Here is a 26,537-nt window from a genome sequence, read left to right as displayed (position 1 = left end):
ACTATTAAATAATAAATATAATATTAATTAATAAATATAATATTAAATAATAATAATATTATTAATGTTAAATAATAATAATTATATTAATATTAAATTATAATAATAATAATAAATAATATTAATAATAATAATAATAAATAATATTAATAATAATTATTATCATTATATTATTATTATATCAATTTACAAAATATTAAATTTGACCAAATTCATATCCCTAAATTTCTTTTCTACCCTCTTCGAAGAAAACCGAGAATTTACACCAAAATTTTAAATTTCCGAAAAATTACACAAAATGATAAAATTTACCTCGAAAGTTCGGGGTGTTACAGATCGTCTACCAAATTTTGAAAAATAAATTATTTACGTTTGACTATCCAAATCTCAACGATCGTGTAACTAACTCAAACGATCGTGTTTAAAAAATTAAAAAAAAAATTATTTAATTTGATTATCCAAATCTAAAGGACCAAATCTAAATAATCAAGTATAAAACAATAGCCATATCTAAACGATCGGGTACCAAATATATTATGCGTGTTATTGACGACATGGTTGACGGAGCATTTTTTGTATTTTCCATTGTGGGCCTGTGGGTTTTTTCTATTTTCGAAATTGTTCTATATAATGTAAGTATTTGGCCGCTTTGTTATATATTTTAAAATTCCTCTTATATTTAACAAAATTGGACTACACGAAGAAAAAAGAAAAAAGGAAAAATTAGCAAAACAGTGTGTGTTTGGTGAAATGTAGAGTGATAGACGGATGACCAATTAAGTCTAATTTAACAAAATCAATTAATTAGCCTCACAATAGACGTAACCAACTAATATCAAATCCAACAAAGTCGATTAATATGTCATTCATAATAACACAACAAATTTAACACAATGAACAATAAATTGAATAAAAACCAAATTAAACTAAAATCAACAAAAATATATCTGATACCTACACAATAAACCATAAATCTAATAAATTTAAAGTCAAATTAAACTCAATTCAACCAACCCAAATCTAACTATTACACAGTAACCACCAATTTTAATGAAATTGAACATAATTAAATTGGGAAAAGAAAAGAAAGGCAATTTATAAAAAGGAAAAAATACCTTTAAAGACCTTAATTTGGGAGAAAAGTTTCCTCGCTTCTTTTTCCAACCCAACCAATCGAAAGCAAATTGAGCAAATGAGAAAAGATTTTTCTTACAGTGAAAAAGAAAATCTCAACATACCTCCCCCTTAATTCCTTTTGGGATCTTTATTTATAAGGGCAATGGGTTAATTTTTTTTCTTAGAGTGGGGAGAAAGCAGAGGAATCGTTCTAAGTGTGGAGGAGAAAGTGGGAGAATGGTGAAGAGGGAAAGAAAGAAAAAAAAAATTATGGAAAAGAGTAGAGAAGATACGTAGAAAGTAGTTGAAGTAAGTTAGGGAGGGGCGAGCTTACTTTACCACACTCTTTTGCTAAGTTGCAGCTATGTGGAGTAATCTCAATGCATTTAGCAAGTTCTATCAATTCCATTACGCATAACGTGTTTTTCAATGTCAGATCACGCAGTAAGCAAAGGGCGTCTCATACCAAATCACACGGTAAGTATGAGACATTCTATTCCAGATCACACAACATGATCCATAAGCATTCTATTCCAGAACACACAACAAGAACAGCGAAACTTATCCCAAATCACACGATAAGGACAAGACATCTCTTATTGCATATGGCATAAAAGATCATCCCATTTCGTCATTTCAATTTTTATCAAACCTTACGCATTCCTCAAATACATATTATCATATCATATCATTCTAGTTCATAATAAGTCTAATTCATTTATAATAATTGGAAAGCATAAGAGAAATCATGTTGTTCATGGACTTGGTAGAAATATAGTAAGGATTTCAACATATTTTAGAAATCTTTTTTTATTTTGGAAAGAATTTTATGAGAAGAACCACTCACAATCACAATCAGCTAGCTTCTTAGTCATGAGCTCCTTTGCACTTCCTTACAATGCTTGCCGAATTCAAGCTCGTTTTGGATCTCTAAAAACCTTGGAAATTGTTTTAATTCTTTCTTAAGTAAGCTCAGGTAAAAAGTAGCTTCAAAATGATTGGAATTCATATATTTACAAGTCATTTTGGTGACATTTTCCATACAGAAATGATGACTTTTGTCCCGCAGTGAGAATTAATCCAATGTCAGAGTGACATGTGTTCTTGCTACTTCATTATCCTGAATTTGGATTGGACAGCAAGGTCAAGTCAATCGCTAACTTTCTTGCACAACGATGGCATCACTACTTCTCGGTGAAGTAAGCTTAACATGCCTAACAGTTCATCTCATAGCCTTCTCGCCGCATAGCTTAAACGCAAAACGCAAGTTACTTTACACTTTTCTTCCACCACATAATGGTCTCATCGCATAGTCCAATCTTGTTGCATGAATCTTATCACATGCATAAGGCATAACATGATAAGAGCCTTACAACTATTATCTCGTTGTTGGAATTTCATCCTCGAAATTTAATAAGCTCATACGAAGAGTTGTGGGTACTTACCCTTCATCAATTCTTCTCTTTCATAAGTAGCTTCTTCAACGCCATGGTTGTTCAACAAAATCTTGACCATGGGAATCACCTTCGTTTTAAACACTTGTTCCTTTCTATCTAACACATTTAAATTTCTTTCTTCATAATTAAAGTTTTCTTTCATCTCTAGGGGTTGCTCTTGGAGTAAATGAAAGGGATATGGAACATACTTTTGTAACATTGAAACGTGGAAGACATTTATGAATTCTAGACAACTATGTGGGCAACCTTAACTTATAAGCTGCTGGTCCTACGCATGCTAGAATCTCATAAAGTCCTATTAATCTTGAGCTTAGTTTTCCCTTCCTTTCAAATATGATTACACCCTTCCATGGTGACAATTTAAAGAAAACCTTGTCCCCAACTTTAAATTCCAAAGTTTTCGATGATTGTTGATACCTCGTAGCAATACAAGTTATTCTGACTTCTTAAGTAGAATAAGGGAGCCAAAACACGTAGTAAATGAGTCAAAACGCGTAACTTCCATCGCAAATTTATAACTATTTGAAAATACACTTTACAGAAGTTTTCATGCCTGTTTTACCTTATTTTAGTATTTTAATGCAAGATTATGAATAAAAGAAGAAACTAGTGAATCGTAAAAGAACTCGCGCAAAGACTATGTGAGAAAAACCCGTCTAACAAGTACAATTTCTAGGCGAGGAACTACATCATCATGCGAGGAAGGTTCACTAGAAGACAAGAATGGTATTTTGAGTTGATGTGACTTGACAAGGCTGCAATCAACGCTGACATCATCAAAAGAATAGAAGTTTCCCGTCGAAAGTTGCTTATATAAAGACTCCTTCTACACTAGCCTCTCTATCGTCTGTAAAAACTTTCTTCTTCTTCTTCAGTCAGTCTGTGAGAGAGAGCTTAGAGAAAGAGTGGAGAAGATTCTGTCATTTTCCATTTCCCCTAACTTGTAATATTTCTCATTTCCTTTTTACTTTACATTAGTATATTTCATTGTAATATATATTGTTCACATTGTACAGTGGTCCAAAGCCTACATTTTTAATGCATTACACATTTATTTACCTTATTCTCCAGACTTAGAACCGAGTTGTGGGATCTGATTAGGTGAAGAAAATTGAGAGATTGATGGAAATTAGAGGTGGAAAATTAGGGTTGAGAAAGAGAGAAAATTAAGAAAATGTTAAAATTTTGTAAATTCTAAAATTTAACAAAATTTCAAAAGTTTTTCAACAATTGAAAAAGAACTTAGTGGGCTAATCTTCTGATTAGTGGAAAATTAGGTGCAAAAATGCATGTAACTAGTTTATAAAAACTCAACACGTAATATTCTCCTAACAATTAGTGGAACTTAGTGGGCTAGGAGTTTACATCTCATGTAGTCATCTATCCCATTAAGTATTAGTGGGATTATCCAACAAAAATGTTGGATTTTCCCACTAACTTAGTCCAAGGGCAATATGGTCATTTGACCACTTAAGTCAGAGTCAAACTTTGACTTTTCAAGCCAAAAGTCCAAATTTTGACGTTTTTACATTTTGTCCATCTTGACTAAGTTCGATCTCTCGAGCATGAATCCGCATTTATGTTTTCAAAATTCAAATCATATTTAAATATAAAGTCGATCAAAGTTTGACTTTTTAAAGTGAAAAGTCAAGATTTTCACTTTTTACAACTTTGACCATTTCCATCAATTCTGAGTTTCTGAATATGAATATGTATTCATATTTTTAGTTTTTAAATCACACTTAAACATAAAACTCTATCTTAAAGCTATACCTAATGACTATATCATATATACTTGTGAGTTTCTCTCTCTTTAGTAAATTCGAACAATTCAAATTATTCCAACATATTGTTCTAAGTTACTTTCATGTGAGCCAGCAGGAGACCTTAATGGACTTATAAATCATGGGCTCCAATAATCCGAGATTAACTGGCTAAACTCTTTTAGACCGAGCTAATCAACACTCGTTAACTAAGCGAACACCCTTTAGGGCCAAAAAGAAGGTGGGGCCCCTTGTTTAAGAATTGGATTCAGTCCTTAAGAGAACAACCTATCTACTAACCCTAAAAGCGGGTAGAAGCGAATTCCATCTTGCACCCTATGTTCCTAGCCATCCACCCAGTGTTACCCTTGAAATGGAAGGCTTATTGGGCCAACGCCATTAAGCTACCCTCACCTATGCAGATCTAAGGATATTTTGTTTGAACAGAAGCTCATAGTTAGCTGAAGATTAAGATTAAGTTACCTAGGTCATCAATAATCAAAATAGTTAGTTTTATATAGTCAACGGTGTTATAACTTAAAAGTGACTATTTCATGGTTCTAGTCTTATGTAAACTTTCTACATAGGATGCCCTCACTTTCATGTCTCTACATGAACGATTCAAGATCACATCGTTTGTACTAACTACAAAGCGGGTTGCATCCATAGTGTCCTCAAAATAAGGCGCCCGACCTTATTCATAGACTGTTTAGGCTATATACTCAAACTTGATCCACGTTTATGTTTCTACATAAAGTTCAAGTCTACACTAGATAGTCTTAGAACCTTAGTTTATTGGATTCAATATTATAGTATTCTATTTTCACTAATAAGTTCTCAATAACAACTTTATTGAATAAAATATAATTTTAAACTACAAAGTACTACGAGTTTTAGGAAATAAATTCCAACATCCTCGTTGCTGAACGTCTGGTGCATAATGCATATTCTCAATTTGGCGTTCACCACCTTGCATGTTACCAAGATTTTGACTACTCAGGTCTTGCTTTGCAACCTTGTTCTTTTTCAACTTTCATGGCCACTTGAACTAATTTCAAAGTATCTGACCAACCCATGCTAGCCATCACAGTGCTCTAATATCAGTTCGTAAACCATCTTGAAAACGTTTGCAGTTGCCAGTATCATCAATAAAAAAAGGCTAAAGTGTATTTAGCAAACTCCGTAAATCTTTTTTCATACTCTGCGACAGTTCTGTCGCCTTGAACAAAACTCATAAATTCCTTTCTCTTAGCGTCACAAAAAGAACAAGGGAAGAACTTGTCCTTAAACACCTTTCTAAACTCCTCCTACGTGACAAAGTTTAATGTACCTGCTCTCACTGCATGACAGTCCAATAAGAATGTTGCTAATTTCACCTTTCTTTCCTTGGGGCAATCCATCACCCTAAAACACTTCTCAATCAGACTTGACCACTTCTTTGCATCTGTTGGATTAGTGGTTCCTCCAAAGGTCGTTGCTTCCAATGCCCTCAACCTCTCAATACTAAATCTCTTGTCTAACTTTTAAGAAAAGTGATTCTCCACGTTTCACCCATTCGTCTCTTGTGGGTTACTAGACATTTCAAAGGATACTTGTGCGCTTTATTAGCACTCCCTCTAGCTGGATAATTCGTTGCTACTTGTCCAACTCGCCTTAGCATACCTCGTGGTGCTATAATTCCTATAACTCATCATTACATTAAACTTTCATTCTATCATGTGACTCTCTACATGCATGACTCTAACCAGTACTTTTCCCAAGAACTTATGCTATGATACCAACTTGTCACGTGCCTTGCCCCAAAAGTCACCTTATGCGACCAAGTGGGATGTGACCGCTTAGACATTCTACGTGAATCTCTCTGAGAGATGCCACACAGAACGCCTAGTAAGTAAAAATAAATACATCCAAGAAACTTAAACACAGAATGTGAACTCAAATGAAATAAGAATACTTCATTGATATTTCAAATAACAAAGTACATTCAGTGCTCAATATAAAGTTTCTTTTAAAAGAACTATATACAACTCAAAACAACATTCAGATTATTCTCGCTTAGTTTGGCATTGGATGTCCTTCACTACCTAGGGGGATTAAAACAAAACATTTGGAAGGTTAGCCAAAAATTTCTAGTGAGTAGGGTCTTTTATCAACTCTTTTGATAAAAACGTTTTGCCAAATCATGCAGTATAAATAATAAACAATTCAATTAATAAGACATTGCATTTAAATCAAATTATTTTAATGTGTTAGGTGATCTTTAACACCTTAATTTTATCAACAACTTTCATAAATCCTAAGTTATATCACCTCGTATATGTCTCGCACATAACATAATCACCTTGTAAAATTATTCCATAGGTTTAATTACATCTTTGTACCATTTTCTCAACTCAAAGGTTTACCACACTCTTTTGCCAAGTTGAAGCTATGTGGAGTAGTCTCGCATTTAGCAAGTTCCATCAATTCCATTACGCATAATGTGTCTTCCAATGCTAATTTACACATCAAGCAAAGGACATCCCATACCAGATCACATAGCAAGTATGGGGCATCCTACTCAAGATCACACAGCATGAATAGACATTCTATTTCAAAAAATACAACAAGAATAAAGCATCTTATCCCAAATCACACGACAAGGACAGGTTTCTTATTGCATAGGGCACAAAAGATCATCCCACTTCATTATTTTAATTTTTATCTTAAATCTTATACATTCCTCAAATACATATTATCATATCATATTAGTCTAGTTCATAATAAGTCCATCATTTATAAATCATATACATCTTAAGAATTGGAAAGCATAAGAGAAATCATGTTGTTCGCAATCTCGGTACAAATATAGTAAGGATTTAAACATATTCTAGAAATCCTTTTTATTTTGGAAATCATTTTATGAAAAAAAAAACCACTCACAATCACAATCACTATCAACTAGATTCTTGGTCACGAGCTCCCTTGCACCTCCTTGCAATGCTTGCCAAATTCAAGCTCATTTTGGATCTTTAAAAACCTTGGAAATTCTCTGAATTCTTTCTTAAATAAGCTCAAGATAAAACGTAGCTTCAAAATGACCAAAATTTATCTATTTATAAGCCTTTTCATTGACATGTTTCATACAGAAATGATGACTCCTCTACTAGCGGTGAGAGTTCGTCCAATGTTAGAATGCCACATGTGTTTTCCACTTCCTTATGCTGAATTTGGATTGGACGGCAAGGTCAAATCAATCGTTGGCTTTCTTACACAAGGATGACATCACTACTTCTCGATGAAGTAAGCTCAATACGCATAACAGTTCATCATGTAGCCTTCTCGCCATGTAGCTTAAACGCAAAACATAAGTTACTTTACTCTTTTCTTCCGCCGCATAATGGTCTCATTGCATAGTTCAATCTTGTCGCATAAATCTTATCGCATGCATAAGACATGATGTGATCAGGGCCTCATACTACAATAGTATAAAATTCACAAATCACAAGTTTTAGAACATAAAACCCCCACGAGGAAACATTTCTTGAAATTTATAAGGCAAGTAAGTGTTACCTCAAACCTCCTTTGTAAAATTTTTCAAAATTCATCTTATCATTCACTTTCAACAAAGAGGGCCTTACTGTACTCTTAAATTTGGGAGTGTATAAGGTTTGTGCTAAAACATCCAAAAATTTTAAAAAAGAACTTACGAAAAGCTTATTTTAAATAAAAATAAAAAAAACAAAACAAAACAAACTTATTATTTTAGTAACGCATACCTTCAAACTCTAGGTAATGAAATTAAATAAAGCGATGATAAGAGTTAAAGTTGTGATAAAAGCATAATCATAGAATACCAATGATTTTTCGATCAACGCATGTTAGATAAACTAATAAAAGAATACGTAAGGAACACCCAAGTATTTTTTAAATAAAAAAGCACATTTCTAAAATTTAAATAAGATTTTTTAGAAATGAGCATAGGTATTTTGAGACTTAAGCTTGTCACATATTAAAACCCATAAATATTTTCATAGGTAGATAGTACACGACAAAGGGATGGACAATTTAGATACTAGTGGTGGTCAAAAGAATGATGAGAAGTTTAGCGATCACTTCAAAAAAATTTAAAATTTCATTTAATCTAAAGAGTTATGCTATAGGACAAGCATTGTTCTAAATTTGGAAGTGTGATAAATTGTAGAAATACAAGTTATAATAGTCTTTTACTTAGAATAATTAAGAAGAATGGAGAGGAAAATGAAATAATATCCATGAAAAAGATATAATATGTGATTTGATAGTTATAAAAGACAAAACGCCTAGTTACTATGGTATTTTCATGTTTTCAATGTAAGATAGTGCGAAAAGTAAAAGAACATAGAATAAAGAGCAGCATCAGGAAATCAAAGTAGACTCACGTCAACCAGCCATGCGACGAAAAAGATACCATATGATAAGAATCGCTACAACACAATCGAGTTAGTGAAGATGTCAACGTAAATGTTAGATGATATTAAAAATGACGAAAACGACGAAGTATAGTGAAGCAATAATGCAAAATAATTTAATGTCAAATTCAGATCTTCTGTATTGTTGCATGCCCTTGACGCGTATAAATCGACATCAAGAGCTTCAATTCAAACACAGACCTTTGAGAGAAGAATATCTTCCTGAAGCTCTGACAATACCACCATTGCCATCCACTTACCTTTATCCTTTTATTAAGCTTTAGGTGAGAGATTGGACCTTTGTGAGATTAGAATTTGTACAAAACAATCCTTCCTCTAACCTCAGAACAGGCAACAACGAAGCCAAAGAATGCGAGTGGCTTGATGCAAATTTCCTTCTTTCCATTTGTATTTCCTATTTTTATTCTATTTGTATTATGAAGTTAATGGTCGATAAACCTAAACTTTTTATTACAAATGAAATTACCTTTTACTATCATTCTTCCATCTCTTTACTTATTCATCTTTTAGCTTTCTATGTTATGACTAAACTGAAGTTTGGAAATGTTTTCTTTGAAAAGTATTGATGAATGAAATACTCATTTTGTTTAATTAGAGTTATCTTTCAACACCTAATTCTATAAGAGAGAATGAATTAAGTATTGGTGATTAACTACTCAAGAGAGCAAGAAACTTAGACCTTATGAAACAAAAAATATATGATTTTAGAAATAAAATCAGTTCGACTGTTTGAACCTTATCGTACATATTAGAAATGCGATAATGTGTAACATTTAGGCATCAAGAGGTTGTTTGCCTTATATAAAGGTGGAAACATAAATACCTGGTAAAAATTTACTTAGATAAAAATCACATGTTCTAACTTCAACATTTATATCCCAAAAGGTGAATATATGCAGCGAAGGCATCGAGAGGTTGCTCGCCTTAATTTGAAGTTGTAAAGTGAAAATCAATATGTATCAAAGTATGTATAGGCAAGGTAGTTACAATCAAGCACAAATATGTTTAGAAATTAAATTTATTGTTAAGGTTAGGTTGCACTTACCTAGATTTGCCTCGACAAAAAACAATTTGAATTTTACCCTTACTTTGTGCTGTAGTTTGGTGGGAAGTACGAGTGTCGAACCCAAGAGAATGGTGGCTAAGTAAGTTTCTTGAAATTAAGCTTCAAAGAAATGATGTTAGTAGCAAAAGAAAAACATTGAAGAGTGTGGGAAAATCAAGTAGAACCAAGACTTAAGAGTGATTCAGAATGTAAATTCGATTAAAAAGAAAAGGTAAAAAATTGAACTCTTATGAAAGTAATGAGGGAATGGGCAAAGGGCACTAATCAATTCTCATCATTGAATTAAGAGGATTATGAAATGATTTTTGCTCAATCGAAAGGTGTTCTTCATCAAGATTCTTGCATGATCAACTTGCTTGATCTTGTAAGAACTTTGGTTAAGATTTCAAGAAAAGAGACAATCACCTTAAGGATTTAGTGTATATTCTTGCAATAACAACTAAAATCTAATCTTGATTTTTGAAGAAGATCAAAGTATCTTTCACACTTTTTTTTGAAACAATTTGCTGATGGATCCGAACATTCGCAGCAGAAAACAAGATCAAAATTTTACACTAATTGCAACTAAACTTAATTTAGTGATTAAGATGCATTAAACACAACCCTAATTACACTAGTTAGGGTTCAAAGAAAACATACCTTTGAAGCTGTTTCCAACTTATCCAAATCTTCTTCTGAACTCGAATCGAACCTCCACTAGAGTTAACCCGATAATCTCCAGACTAAGAATTGGATTGTGGGACCCGTTAATTAAAGGAATTAGAGAGAGACGTGGAAAAAATTAGAGGGAATTAGGTTGAGATATGTTTAATTTTTTAAGAAAGGAAAATTAAAAGATTTTGAAAAACAAATGGCCAAAAGTTTTTTTCAATTTGAAAAGAGGACTATTTATAACCTAATTACATGCAAAATTGCATGTAATTAGTTGGTCAAAATCTCAACACCTAGCATTTCACTAACATTTAGTGGGCTTGGTGTCATCACCATAAGTCTCCACATAGCCCACTAACACCAAACCCACTAAGAGTTGATGAAATTATCCAACAAAATATTGGATTTTCCCACTAACTTTGGTCAATGGGCAAAATGGTTATTTGACCATTTAGTCAAAGTCAAACTGTGACTTTTTAAGTCAAAAGTCAACATTTTGACTTTTTAAGTCAAAAGTCAACATTTTGACTTTTTAAGTCAAAAGTCAACATTTTGACTTTTTAAGTCAAAAGTCAACATTTTGACTTTTTACCATTTTGTCCTTCTTGACTAATCCCAACCTCCTGAGCATGAATCCGCATTCATTTTTTCCAAATTCAAATCACATTTGAATATCAACCCAGTCTAAGTTTGACTTTTCAAAATCAAAAGTCAACATTTTGACCTTTTACAACTTTGACCATTTTCATTAATTTCGAGATTTCAAATATGAATCTCTATTCATATTTTTAATATTTAAATCACATTTAAACATAAAGCTCTTGCTTAAAGCTATAACCATTGATTATATCACATGTAGTTGTCGGTTTCTCTCTCTTTACATAATTCGAACAATTCGAATTATTCCAACATGTGGTTTTAAGTTAATTCTGTATGAGCTAGCAGGAGAACCTAATGGACCTATAGATCATGGGCTCCAACGATCTGAGTTTAACTGGCTAAATCCTTTTAAACCAAGCTAATCAATATTCGTTAACTAACGAGTCATTCCACTAAATTCTCATAGTTGCACTCCCCTCACTATAAATATATTTATGTCCGGCTGATATAACCATGGTCAGTAAGTTAATCCTTCACAAGTTGTTCGTAACCTCGACTGGGTCAAAATATCGTTTTACCCCCGAGGCTACATCTTGTTCCTTAAGTCCCACCGATCCACTATTAAACAATTGGTTAAGGTCCAACCTATAAATTGAATCCCTCTCGGGCCAATGAGAGAGTGGGGCCCCTTGTTCAAGACTTGAATTCAGTTCATAAGAGAACACCTATCTACTAACATTAAATCGGGTCGGAGTGATTTCTGTTTTGTATCCTATGTCCCTAGCTATCCACGCGGTCTTATCCCTAAAATGGGAGGCTTGTTGGGCCAACACCATTAAGCTACCCTCACCCATGCATATCTAAGGATAATACCATTTGAACAGAAGTTTATAGTTAGCTCACGACTAAGATTAAGTTACCTAAATCATCATAATCGAAATAGTCAGTTTATATAGACAATACGGTGTTATAACTTAAAAATGACTATCTCTTAGTTCCAGTCTTATGTAAATTCTTTACATAGGATGTCCCCACTTCCATATCTCTACATGAACGATTTAGGATCACTTCGTTTGTACTAACTACAAAGCGGGTCGCATCTATAGCGTTTCCAGAATAAGACACCCAACCTTATTCAGACCATTTAGGCTATATACTCGAACTTGATCCAAGTTTATTTCTCTATATAAAGTTCAAGCCTACACTAGATAGCCTCCGGACCTTAGTTTATTGGATTCAAGATTATAGTATTCTATTTTCACTAATAAATCCTCAATAAACACTTTATTGAATAGAATGTAATTTAAACTACAAACTACGAGTTTTAGGACATAAATTCCAACATTTGCAATCAATAAATTAATTGAATTTAATTGTGCACAATAAAATTGATGCAATCAAATTCAAAAGTTCCTAACAAGGGAGATTCATCTAGCATTAATAAATTTCAAGATTCGACATGTTGCAATCAAGAATTAGATTGAGTTTTTGTGTAGACAAGGTAATCAAATTAATCTTGCATTAATTTTTCATACCCAAAGTATCTTGCATACAAAGTGGTGAATCAAGAACAATATCAAGAATTAAATTGACAAGAATGCTTGTAATTGAAAGAAGGAATTAATTTTTTATTCAAAAAAATTAGGGATTCAACAAAAACTACAAGAAATTCAAAGATTCAGTCATATCTAATTAATAAGAAAAAAAATAATAGCAAAATTCTCTAATAACTGAAAAGCCCTAAGTCCACTTACCTCTTGATGATTAGTCCTCCATCAAGAAATAATTCTGAAAATTAATTGAGAGAACAAAAAGAGGCAAAATGGGGGAGTAATTTCTAGATTTTGAGAGAATTTTGGGTTTATTTGACAGAAAATGGTGAACTGATGGTGAATTATGATGAATTTTTTTTTTTGGGGGGGGGAATAGATAAGATAGAAAATATTTGAAAATATTTGGAAATAATCGCTCATGAGGTTCAAAACCGTGACTTCAAAGCCAGTTGCACGCTCCAATTGACGGAGAAGTTTAATTTTCAGATAGTTGCAAAATATTTACCAAATTTCCATTGAAATATTCTTCAAAAATTATTTACAGCTGCTAAGGATCGAACTCGGGTGGTAGAAGAGGCACACGCTACTAGGAAGCGACACGTGGTGCGATGAGAGAGGCAGTCAAAGTGCAGGGACAGAAAAAAACTTGATTTTAATATTGCGTCAGGTGGGTTTCAAACTTACGACAGTGAGGCACGAGCTTAAATCAAAACAACGTTGTTTCTTATTAGGAAAATCTGGAAAGTAAATGCTTTGCTTGGGGTTCAAACTCGTGACGTCTAGTTTGTTTGCATATGTGCATGGCTGACACATGTCACAACTTTTTGAATATTTACTAATTTTCCCTTAAACGTCAAATTGACCGTTCTTTTTGTTTGGACTCCATTTTAAGTGATTTTCATTGCGTTGGGTTCGTATCGAAGCCTTCTTTCATATTCTACACAAAATATCAAAATAATGAATATATGTATACTATGGATTGAGAATAGTGTACAAATAAATGGGTTAATAATTGCCCCAATAGAAGTTAAAAATAAAATTTATATCGCTTCAAAGACATTTAAACTCTTTTCATTTATGTTATTCCTTATAGAAACTTTCCTTCGAATTTTCCCATATGTACCAAGTTAAGATTAGTTCAACATTATGCATACTCACTCGCTGACATGTCACTCATTGCATTCCACTCTAATGCACATAGTAGTTTTAATTTAGATAAAAAGATACTACGAATGTAATTTGGTATTGTACATGGACCACATAGGACAAGTTGTAAACCCTGAACTATAGCATTTCTAAGTCTTCCAATGAAACAAGTGGAGGAGTTGGATTTGAGATTAGTTGAAGACTAAGATTAAGTTGAATTAGTAGTTCAAAGAAGGGTTAAAAAGGAGTTTACTAAGTTGTGGTAGTGACCTAAGTGTCATCATTGGTGTGTCATTATAAGGGTGACATGGTTGTAGGAAGAAGGAAAGTTTGAAAAAATTGGCGAAGTGTCAAGTAAACGGTGAAAGCAAGGGTGAGGAATTTTGCATGATGTTAGGCATTTTAAGGTGCGCATAAGTGACCAAAGTTGTTTAAATTATCTCGAAGGACATGAAGTAGGTGGTCGCAAGTGTTAGCATTGAGCATGGTTGGACTGTCATCCATGTCAAGAAAACCTCTAAGGACAAGAGATTGAGTGGCAAAGATACATCTTAGACTAGGAAAGCTTTGCTAGGCAGCCAAACATGCCAAGAACCTTAGACAAGGCTATATGGCCAAGCAAGACATGCTACGTGTTGTGATGTGTTGACCAGGCTTTTAGATGTGATTTGCGGGTAAGATAAGGACTAGGTGAGATGGAAATATGGCCAAAGACTTGAAGTTACAAGAGGAGAGGCCTTTGCAGAAAAAACTAGGGGGTAAGAAGTGTCAAGGGAACCTCTATGCATTGAAGCACGCGACCAAGTAACCCATGCAAGTTATGTGTGAGATGGTTTGGAGGTTAGGTAGACAAAGGAGTGTTTTAGGCATTTGGAGCCTTGTGGTTGAGTAGTTTCTAGGTTTCATGGCATGCAAAGCACCTAGATGTTAGCAAGTAAGAGGTGTAAAGAAAAAACCATGCAAAGGCTCCAATAAATAGGCCATTTTTAAACGGATAGATCTTCCATTTCTCTCAAATTAGACCCAAAAGTTTCCATTTCGAGTCTAGTTTTTTAGGTATAACTTTTTGTTTAAGAAGATGCAAGGAAGATATCCAACTAATTGAGGAAACAACAAAATATCATTTTCGAAGGAAATCTGGATAGTGTTAAATATTTTGAATATAAAGAACTTAATACTTGGACTTTGTGGCAGCAATTTAGAGGTAAGATAGTTAAGCCATTTTTATACAAGTTTGTAGAAGGAAGTTTTCTCATTGGCGTCATGGATGTTTATTTATTAACCTCCAAAGTAGGGATTAGTTGTTGGACAAAAATCAGGCCATCTGGGCAAGTCTTAGTTAGGTTTGAGCATCAGGACGCAAGAGAGGTTGTGTTATGTGCAAAAAGAATTTAAAAAGGTTAATTGAGTGTTTGGTGAGCTTAGGCCAGCGTCATGTTGTCATGCCCCACCACTAAAGTTGCTTCTCGCAACTTAGTGGATCATGCCGCCTAGCCTTCAATGCTTACCATACACCACGGAGTAGACGCCGAACGCCTTATGAACGGAATGACTTCTCTTTTACAACCTCAACGCCTGGCTTAAATGTCAAGTTTTCTTAACATAACAGCAAAATACAACAACTTTATTTCATTAACTTAGCCTTATCGTCGGGCCTTTAATACTTAGCTTAACAATACCTTTTAACTACTTATGCGACAGAAACAAGATAATGCAACGAAATAAGTACATGACTTTTTTTTCTTAACTTAACACTTTTACAATGTTCAATCAGAGCTTAGAATTTTCCTTACAACAAGATTTAACATAATCTTTAAGCCTTCCTTTGCCTAGCACAACTTTTCCAACTTGACGACTGGTTTGCTTGCCTCATTGTGTAGCAACGCATCGTGTTCTCTCTTTGCCAGCAAGGTGTAGCTCTATGCACCATGGTGGGAGAGGCTTCATGAAACTCTCTTGGCACTAGTACTCAACCTCCGCTCTAATTACTACCCATTTTCCTTCTTTTACTCTTCAATTTCTTCCTAAGGACATTATTTCCTCATCCACCGCCTAATACTACTTCTTGAGGCGAGGTACTTAGAGGTGTGAAGTCTTCCATCCCCTAGCTTGGTTTTTTGACTTTTTTCTCTCTGGCTCACTGAGTTAGGTCTCACTAATTTGGGTATTTCTCTCACCTTTCTCAAAGATGGGCCAATTGCACTAAAGAGAAATTCGCTTACCAACTAGCTTCTTAGGCATATTAGAAATTTTCATGGCTAACACGTCATGTAAGGCGACAGAGTAACTCTGCCTTCCCTCTTTAACTAGACTACAACGCCTAAAATCCACCCTTCGCTTGGTTTCAATGCCTAACAACCTAGGGAGGGGAAACTTAAAACATAAGTCAAACAGTCTTAGTGAGTGATGGGTTGAGAAAACCTTTTGAGAAAAATCACAAGAAATCCTTGAAAAAATAAGTAGTGAGTCATAACACATGAAGTTTGATGCAGAGAACTATTAATATGAATCATGTAACCATCACAACTCAAATAATTACTCAAAGAGTCACCAATTGTATCATAATCACTGATGTATGGTCATTCAGAGACCTGAAAATCACCCCTTACTGACCTGGGATTCAATCTCGCTAGTATCACCCAAGTTATCTGGGATATCCAACAGCGTCTTGCCACATTCACATTCTTAGACTTGGGAGTTACACTCCACTAGCATCTTCTCAACATCGTTCCCACGACAAGCACTACAATGCCATACGTTGGATCATTTCACAACAAGTCCATTCTGAGACCTAAGAATTTCCCTTCGCTGACCAGGGTTCGCGCTTAACCAGTGTCACATAAGTTACCTAGGATTTACACCAACGCCTCGTCACATTTTATCTTTCTCCACCTTGGACTTACTTTCAACCAATGTCTGATTATTACCTCGTCTAGACCTGGGATTAGTACTCAACCCGCATCCATAATAGATCGCTTCCTCTCTCCTTAGAAAAGCAATAAAAATAATAAACAGAAGGCTTAGCTTCCCAATTTACTTTCCTTACATAACATTTCAGTGTAACAAGATTATACAGTTAGAATCAATGAAGGAACACTGTCATCAACAGGATACCTTTTCATGTATCAAGTTTACAAGCACATCATTGAATAATTATGGAAATCATTCATAAAGCCTTTTTTCCACTAATGGAAGATTCATAGATTTTCTACTTATGAGAGATACTAAAAACAAACAAAGATACTCTTCTATTTAGGACGAACTACGCGCAATATTCATTCATAATTCGTAAACAAACATAGAAAAAAATCAGTAATAAGTGAAAGTTTAGTAATCACGTCAAATGTTTCATCACTCACTCATATACTTAGCTTCAACTCCTTCCTTCTCTGCCTTTGGATGTTTCTTATTGCCTAGTGATTCCCTCGACCAGCTATCTAGCATTCAGGATCTCCATTCTTCATTTTCATTTGGAAAATCTATGTAACACCCGTTCTAGGTTTTCTCTTCTAACCTAGATCGTGGTTTGAATTTACTCTTTAAAAACATTCCTTTTCAAATGTAAGATTAAAAAAACACTCATAAAGCTCTATAAAAATTTCGGCAACATCTCCAGTAAAATATGAGTTAGCCAAATATGAAAAGGGAGAGATTTTCCCTTCTATATATATATATTCAATTTTCAAACCCAAATCAAATCAAGTGTGTCTCACCATAAATTCATCCAAACTATTCTAGAGTTTCAAGTAGAGTTCATATTCAAACTAGATACTAGTTACGAAATAATTATAGTCCAAAAAGGTCTCAAAACACGTGACCTTGGTGTGACCCTCATTACTTCTAACCACCCCATTATATAATACAAAATCGAAGTAAAAACATATAAAAAGAATGAAAATCTACAATCAATGACGGGGAGCTCAACGATGGCTTGGTTTTTGAAACGCTGCCTGGGGGGAGAAAACATTGAAAACGTGAGCTAGAACTATGTGAGTAGCAAGTTTTTAGAAGTAAAAACTCGTAAAACATGTTTTAAAAAAAGTGTAGCTATGCCTCGATAATGAAATAATAATTAAAACGTTATCATCACATAATAGCATACATCACAAGTCAAGCCAACAAACATGTACCCAATCTAACCATGGCAAAGCACCTAAATATATGGCCAAGAATAACTCGCACATGATCAAGGAATCATGCAACCAAACCTAGCTCACGCATATTTAGTACTCGCCACGATAACAACCTCCATCCAATCCAACAATGATAGCATACTAAATACACGGCTCAGAATAGCTCACACATGATCCATATCCACAAAGAAAAACGCGGCCAAATAAAGCTCACGCATACTTGGAACCTACCACGGTAACAATCTCCATCCAATCCAACCATGATAGCATACTAAATACACGACCCAAAACAACTCACCCGTGATCCATATCCACAAGAAAACATGCGGCCAAATGGAACTCACGCATACTTAGCACCTACCACAGTAACAACCTCCATATCCGCTTATATGTGCACATAGAGCCACCCACCATGGGTTGAGCTAGACCTGAAGCCATACCACAATCCTCCATCCATATCCCTACCTAGGCTCTGGTTCTCGATCTCTAGTCACGACCTCTTTCAGCCCCGGAATCCCCTAACCATCATAGATGGTGCTACGAAAACACACTCATGTAGCCTTTAGGGAAATCACCAACATTATTTCATAAATATCACATATTTAAAGTTTAAAACCAAACACGGTTAGAAACACATTTTCAAATTATTTTTTATCCTTAGTCATCAATACATACTTTTAGAACTCCTTCAAGTCTAATTATAAATCAACAAATGTTTTAGAAACCAATTGTCATCTAAAACTTGCTTGGTAAGTTTGGATTCAACCATGAATTCGAAATACAAGAGTTCATGGAAAATTGAAAATCATATTTGAAAACATTTCTAACACAGATCATAAAACAATCATACGAGTAATCGTCACATTTATAGCGTACTATAATAACATTTATAAATTTATAACGAAAATATTTGAAAATAAACCATTCACTATCAATGACTCGATCCCTCGAGATTATATGCTTTCCCCATTTCAATTTGGCCTGAAACAAAGATTAAGATCTCTCAGTTTTCTTCACTTAGCAAGATGACACAACAATCTCCAAAACACTTCATTTGGAGCATTCATGTTATTTTACATTTCTAAATTCCTTGCATTCTCGAATCTTCTTAGACTAGACTAAAAATCCACATTCCAACCTTTAAAACTTAAATTTAAATCCTTAGTAAAATGAATTTGCAAACTTAAGTCAAACTCATTGGGTCTTTCGTTTCAATACGCTTTTACACCCAATATCCATACCTTGGAGATTTAGATCCATTAACAATCTCAATATCAAACTAACGAGTAAATAACTTAGGAACATACCCAAACTCATTTTAAAACAACCTTACCTGTGTTGATCAATGCTTCCAAGTTCTCTAAATCTTCACTTCCTCATACAAAACAATATTTGTAAAATCATGTTTACGCAAAAAGTAAAAGGAATTTAAGAACTATGAGATAACCCACTAAATTTATCCAAAACCTTATCTACACCTTGTTGAAATCCCCTTGATATTATATTAACGGCTTTCTAAATCCTAATCTAGTACCTAAAATCATTGTATGTTTCGAAGCTTATATAAGTAACACCCAAGCAAACTCTAAAGTTAATGGAAAGTCCATTTTCAACCTTTAACATTCAATTCAAGGACTCAAGTATGATAGGTAATTCAATTATGCTTAAACTTAATGTACATTCAAGAACTCTATGGAAACTCAACAAAATCTCTTTAAATCTTACCAAGAACTTAGCAAAGTAGCCTAGCCCAACAGACAAACCTCTAACAACCATCCACTTTTGAATCCTAGCATCCAAAAACCATAGGTTATTTGATATTAGCATCAAACTTATATGGGTACTCAAGACCCATTCCATAAAGCATAGAATCCAACCCAAATTTTTGCGAACACCCAATTTCGAGTCACGTCGCGGCTGGACATCAGTTAAAATCTGTCAATACTCCAAATCTAACAACGAAATGTAATGGGTAATGCAAAATCAAAGTCGAAACTTAATGGGTATTCAAAAATCTTCAACAAACCCAACTAAAATACACTAAAATAAGCAAATCTTTACCAAAACTCCAAGAGGTGGAAACGAGAGTCTTGAACGGTATAATGATGAAAAGATGAAACTCAAATCAAATGTAGTTGCACGCTTGCAAACTGCAACGGTGCGACAAAGCCCGTGTTCAACAACTGGCTGAGTAGCGGTGAAGATAGGGCGGGCAATGGCAACATTTGCGGGGTGGAGCATTGAGGAGGGTCGTCAGTATTGGTGAGTTGCATCGCTATTGGTGTGCTCAAGGAAGGTAGGAACTAGCCTGTGCGCAAGAGAGAGATCGCTCGCGTTCAGAAAATTCCAAGAGAGAGGGCACGTTTAAGCATAAGGGTTGATAGGGTGTGCGACAATAGGACTCCTATCGATCGTAGAGTGCTAAATGACAGAAGAGAGAGATGGTGAGCGTAAGGGAGAGATGACCATCGGATGAGGGAGTCGGCGATAAGCAGAAGAAGAAAAAGATTTGGACTAGGGGCATCTCTCGAAGAATGGAGAAGGAGGAGAGAGTTAGATATTTTCTATTTTTTTAATAAAGAAAATATGAAATGACCTTTATGCTTTAAGCTCAAAACCAAACTTCAACTTTGGCCATTTCCTTAGCCTTTCCATCACCTACTAAATTTTCAAATCATTAAAAAAAAAAATTGCTCCTAAAATTTTCTCATCAAAATGATTCAACTCATAAAGAATTTACACTTGGATTTTAAACTTGTATTTCACAAACTTGGAGAATAATAAAATACATAAAAGGAAAATGGAATGAGAGCTTACAAGTTACTACCTCCTTTTTAAGAACTTCGTCCTCGAAATTCGGTTGAAGTGATCAAATGAAAAGTTGTGGGTATCAAGTTCTCATTGCCTGATCATTTTCCCACATTGCTTCCTCAATAGTATGGTTCCTCCACAGAACTTAAACTAATGATATGACCTTTGCTCTTTCAAATGGTTCTTCTTCGTAAGACAAGTTCTCTTTCAAATGGATCAGTTGAACCTCGATAAAATAAGAGGGATCAAGAAAGTACTTACGCAACATCGACGCATGAAACACATCATGAATCTTGGAAAGTTCCATAGGAAAATCCAAACAATATGCAAATGGTCCAACACATTCCAATATCTCACAAGATCCAAGATCATTTTCTACTACGCACAACTTTCCAAAGAGGAAGCTTAAGGGGAAAACTTTAACACCAACTCCAACGTAGTATTTATCTACATAACTCCTTTGGCAATAATAGGTTGTGTTTAGTTTGTCTCTAATAACTTCTATTGTCTCATTGGGGACTTGTATCAATTCTTAGTCCAGTCACTTCCTCACCCTTACTTCATCCCATAAAAATATTGTTACAAGCGAATTCAAAGAAAGCCATTTCAATGTTGGAATTGTAACTATTATTACAATCAAATTCCATCATTGAGAGATGCTAGTCCCAATTACCCTTAGACAGTGAAACACAAGCTTGTAACATATCCTATAATGTTAAAGTAGTTCGTTTTGACTTTCCACTAGTTCAAGGATCAAAGGTTGTACTAAACATTAGTTTAGTACCTAGAGCTTGCTATAGTCTAATTAGCCAAACTCATCCAAGAATTTAATGGCATGTAATGGCAAAAACAAAATCATGTTGTCTTTGTCAGTCTGTTAACTATCACCCAAACACCATAGTGATTTCTCTATGTTCAAGGAAGTCCAAAAGAAAAATTCATCATAAAGCGTTTCTAGTTCCACTCTAGTATTGAATTAGATTCAATAGTTTTGTTGTTTTTGTCTAAACGGTTCAATCTCTTAGAAAATCAAACATTTAAAGACATACCCAACTATGTTTTTGCTTTATTTGATGCCACCAATAGTTTTGTTTCAAAGTTCGATAGATCTTAGTTTTTCTTGAAGTCATAGTATAAATTGAGACTTAAACTTACTATATCATTTCATTCTTTAACTCCAATTTGTTTGGAATGCACAATTGATTACATCTTATTATTACTCCATCATCTCTTAGATCATAGATTGCTTGAAAGCCTTGATTTATTGATACTCTAGTTTGCTTTAAACCTTCATCTTTTGTTCACCTTCAATAATTTTGTCAACAAGAGTAAGTCTTATCGAAAATTATGCAAGTAAAACTCCCTTAGAGTCCACACTCAACAATGCATTACATTTTTTTGTTTCAAGATAAAAGAACTTATAGCCTTCAAGGAAACTTGAGGATGGGTTCCCCTTCTACTCCAGGCATTAACTTCCACTTTCATTTTCCTGGATGGCGATCAATGGTGCAGTTAAAAATACTTGACCAACTCTAATCATACCCTCTATGTATAATTTAACTCTTTTGACCAAAGATATATTTTAAATTCTTATCATCTATCAAGATATAATATTTTTCTCCATATAAAATGGTATCGCCACATTTTTAATGATAACACTATTGTGGCTATCTCCACGTCATGAGTTGCAATAGTTACACTCATGCTTCTTCGACTATTTGGAAGCATAAGCTATCATTTTACCTTTGTACATTAGAGCGCAACTTAAACTCAAAAGCATCACAGTAAGTTTCAAACACAGCATCAGGTATCAGAAATGTAAAATATGCATGGAAACAAGTTGTCTCTTCACTTCTTGAAAACGTTCACACTCTTCATCAACATAAATTCTGAGTTCTTCCTGGTCAACTGGTTAATGAAGAGCTAACTTTGAAAATCCTTCATAAAATGTCTGTATCCAACTAACCCAAGAAAATCACATACCTTAGTAAGTGCTATGTGTTGCTTCCACTTACGTATTACTTCAGCTTCCTGAAGATCCACTAGTAGTACACCTTCGGTTGTAACAACATGATCAAGGAATTTTACTTGTCTATGCCAAAACTCACATGCACTGAACTTAACATAATCTTTCTTGTCATGTATTGTCTACGAAAATATTCTAAGATGTATCATCATGCTTTTTCTTTCCCCTTAGAATAAGCAATACGTCTATAATGAGCACAATGAAAATTTACTCTAGCTTGAAATACTTGGTTTATTAAGTCTATAAAGGCAGTTGGTGCATTAGTCAAACCAACAACATTACAAGAAACTAATAATGCCCATATCTCATTCTAAATATCATCTTATACTTGGCTCCTTACTCTTTAATTGATAATATCCCACTCTCAACTATTTTAAAGAACACTAAGGCATCCTTTAGCTGATCAAACAAATCATCAATATACAGCAACAAATACTTATTGTAGATTGTTACCTTGTCCAACTATCATTAATCAATACTTGCCCTTAGGATGTCATCTTCTTCTTAACAACTCAAGACTAACACATGAAAGGAGAAACACTACGCTACATAGAACCGTTACTCATAAGTTTTTACAGTGAGCCTTTAACTCCCACACCTTCATTGGAGTCATTTTATATGGTGCGAGGGATTGGTGCTATACCAATATTGAATCCATAAAGAAATCAAACTTTCTATAGATAGTAATCCTTGCATTTCATATAGAAATACATTCTAAAAACCTTTGTACCATAGGAATGTTCCCAAGTTTTAGCTCTTGACTAGGGCATTTATTACATAAGTCAGGCAGGCAATACAACCCTTTCTTAGCAACCACCTTGCTCTTACCACAAAAATAGCATATGCGGGAAAATTATCCATTGCTTTTGAACTCACTTTAACGTCACCTTGTTACTTAAACACTTGCTCCTTTACAATATCAACCTATATGGTGTGACACGTTGACAAGAAATCTATCTCGATAATCACATTAAACTCAAGGACTAAATCGCCCACTCACAAGCTCGAAAGATTAACTACTCGAGCTCCCCTTACTGATTATTTCTCGGCCATCATTTCCAATAAGACATCTCTCAACTTGCTTAGTAATATCAACAAGTTTAACAAAAAAAACAAAAAATAAAAAAATCATTCAGCACCAGTAGTATCATGTGTACCAAACTCCCCATTTAAACTATCCTTAAATCTTATGCATTTAACCACTTCGTCTTAGAGCACTAAGATGGCATACTTGGACAATCAATTGTAATACTTTTCATATTTTATCCTAGACATAACTTCTCATTCAAGCTTCAGAAACTCATTCTGTTTCGCATCTCGAGATGACCTCAAATAAAGTTATCATGAATAACTCTCCAATGTTCTTTCCAACAAACTAGTCTACCACTAAGTCATGACTTAGTACAAAGCGCCATCAGCCCTTTGCTCTTTTCTACAACAAGAGAATGGCAAGTCCCACTTACCTATCTTATACTGAATGTTATCATTCCTAGAGCCTTTAAAGCTCAATTCTTAAGTTTTTCTTAGAATTGTCTCACATAACTCTCATACAACCAACAATATCTTAAGTCAATCGAGACATCATGTCACACCCCCTCCCAGACTACCTACTAACTTAGATCAAAAGAAGGCGTGAAGCCGACTGATAACGCTTTTCTCTATCGATATCTGTAGACTCTGTTGAATTGGTTAACGTGATAAACTTGCTAATCTAGTAAAAAAACTATTATACATGCAACACAATACAGCAGAACCTAGACTAATCATAAACATATATGAAATGTAGCTCGAAAATAACTGATTACACGAGTAAACCTGGAGACACCTTAACCAAAACATAACCAACAAAGGTTTACACAACCGCAACTCCTAAAGCTTACACAAACTGTAGAGTACCTATATCATACAAAGATATATACATCATAACACAACAGACTCTATGCACAACTCTAACCACGTACTTGCAATCGATATTGGAGCTTCAACAGACTAAGGCAATCTATCAGACATCAGGAACTTGATCTCTACCTGGAAAGTGGGTAAAACATTTTGGAAGAGTAAGCTATAAAGCTCAGTGAGTGGCTCAAGTTAAAACTATAAATTTAAAGGTAAGAGCACGTGAAAGCTTACACATATAAATCTATTTATACAAGTCGTAAATATTAATGTATAATAGTAAGAATAGCTTTCTCAAATACTCAGTATGTACGTCATTGAAATTCTAGCAAGGCATATCAAGTATATCAAAATATTTTAACTAACATGACAAATCTACATTGTGTAGGGCACGCTCAGTACAACCAACATTTACAAGCTTTATGATGTAGTGGGGTCCGCCCAACACTTCCATCGTCTTTGTCGTAATGGGGCCCGTCCAGCACTCACGACAGCATTGTTGTTACGGAGTACACTCAACGTCAACAACAAAATCTAACCTATGTGCACACGGTACCATATAGCCTTTGGCTCAAACACCTCAGTCATGTAGTTAACGGAAACATCAGAAAATCATACGAAAACATTAAAACATGCATGCTATCTTTATCTTTCGTAAAGCTTAAGCTTACTTAGATTGTTTGTGAAAAGTTGTAGTTCTTAAAACAAAACTTGGTAACTCATGCTTTGTTTGAAACACAGTGGTTCAAATACTTTCCAGATATTCAATAATTACGAGCTAGCATAAATTTTCATTAAGAAATCTAGTTTTGAAACTCATACTTAAAAATAATTATGAAATTCAAATGATTTTCACAGCTTCGTAATTAAACGTCTAGAGCAGTCAATCATAAATAATAATTAGGGAAAAATATTTTCAGAACTGATTTTGTTACTCACAGTCTTAGACTAGTTTCTCCAGTGTGTAAATTCGACCTATTTCCTCTTAGCCTGTCAAACAACCAGACCGAGTATTACAAACCTAAATATTATGATCTTCAAATGTTATGTTTGACATGACTCACTAAGGATAATGCTAAAGAAGTCCATCTTTTTAAAAAAATAAACCATACTCCACACATTTATCAGAATTTTCCAGGTTCGCAGCATGAAATTAAAATGATCATAACTCTTCCAATATTTAACCAAAATAAGATTTCTTTATAAAAAAAACAAAGATCTCCTGATTTCGCGTCAAAATAATTTGCTATGTCTTCTTTATCAAAATTCACCCAATGAACATCAGAATTTGCTCAAGCTTTCTTCATAAAATTTGTTTGAAAATGAAGTAGCTTTCAGTAAACCTAAACCTCATCTCTTAATTCTTTTTGTGTAGCTCGGAATCAATAAAAAACCATAGATGTGTTTAGTGAACTATAGAGAAGTTGGGCTTGCAAACTCCTTGTCTTCTTCAACATAAACTTTTTGAACTTCTTCTTCTTTCTTTCCCAGCCTTCTACCCCTTTGAAACCCCTTTGAAATTTGGTACAGAAATGGTGATGAAAATGGTGAAGAATGGAGTGAAAGAAGCTTGGCAATGGGGGTTCCTTTTTATGAGTAATGCACCAAATGCACTTCCACCTCACTTTCTCTTTTATTTTCTCTTTATTTTATTTAATGAAAACCATTAACTATATATATATATATATATATATATATATATATATATATATATATATATATATATATACTTAAAAAAGATAAAATAATGGATATCGAGATCGATAAGGTTAATAATAAAGAAGTCAAAATTGAAATTTTTTAGATGTAATCGTAACAATAATGATAGCCACAACAATAACTATATCGATAACAATAACGACAAGAAG

At 34.1% G+C, this 26,537-nt stretch overlaps 1 protein-coding gene across 5 annotated transcripts; it reads right to left on the bottom strand.

The window, feature by feature from the left end:
• Nucleotides 1–17,639: 17,639 nt before the first annotated feature.
• On the bottom strand, nucleotides 17,640–20,487 carry LOC127150075 (uncharacterized). 5 transcript variants are annotated; one of them, XR_007822022.1, is made up of 4 exons: nucleotides 19,998–20,487; nucleotides 19,814–19,888; nucleotides 19,662–19,725; nucleotides 17,640–19,302 (listed from the first exon to the last, which is right to left on the bottom strand). XR_007822022.1 is itself a non-coding variant. In XM_051086860.1 (3 exons), the coding sequence occupies exons 1-3, from the start codon at nucleotides 20,175–20,177 to the stop codon at nucleotides 18,672–18,674; spliced, it is 618 nt and encodes a 205-aa protein (XP_050942817.1). In that variant the 5' UTR covers nucleotides 20,178–20,487; the 3' UTR covers nucleotides 17,640–18,671. The 5 variants fall into 5 exon arrangements, 1 of the variants encoding a protein (XP_050942817.1); XR_007822020.1 differs by having other exon boundaries at nucleotides 17,640–18,917; XR_007822023.1 differs by having other exon boundaries at nucleotides 19,814–19,853.
• Nucleotides 20,488–26,537: the final 6,050 nt, after the last annotated feature.

This window comes from Cucumis melo, chromosome 6 (genome assembly GCF_025177605.1).
Source record: "Cucumis melo cultivar AY chromosome 6, USDA_Cmelo_AY_1.0, whole genome shotgun sequence".
Taxonomy (NCBI): domain Eukaryota; kingdom Viridiplantae; phylum Streptophyta; class Magnoliopsida; order Cucurbitales; family Cucurbitaceae; genus Cucumis; species Cucumis melo.
This window is presented reverse-complemented; position numbering and strand designations above follow the sequence as displayed.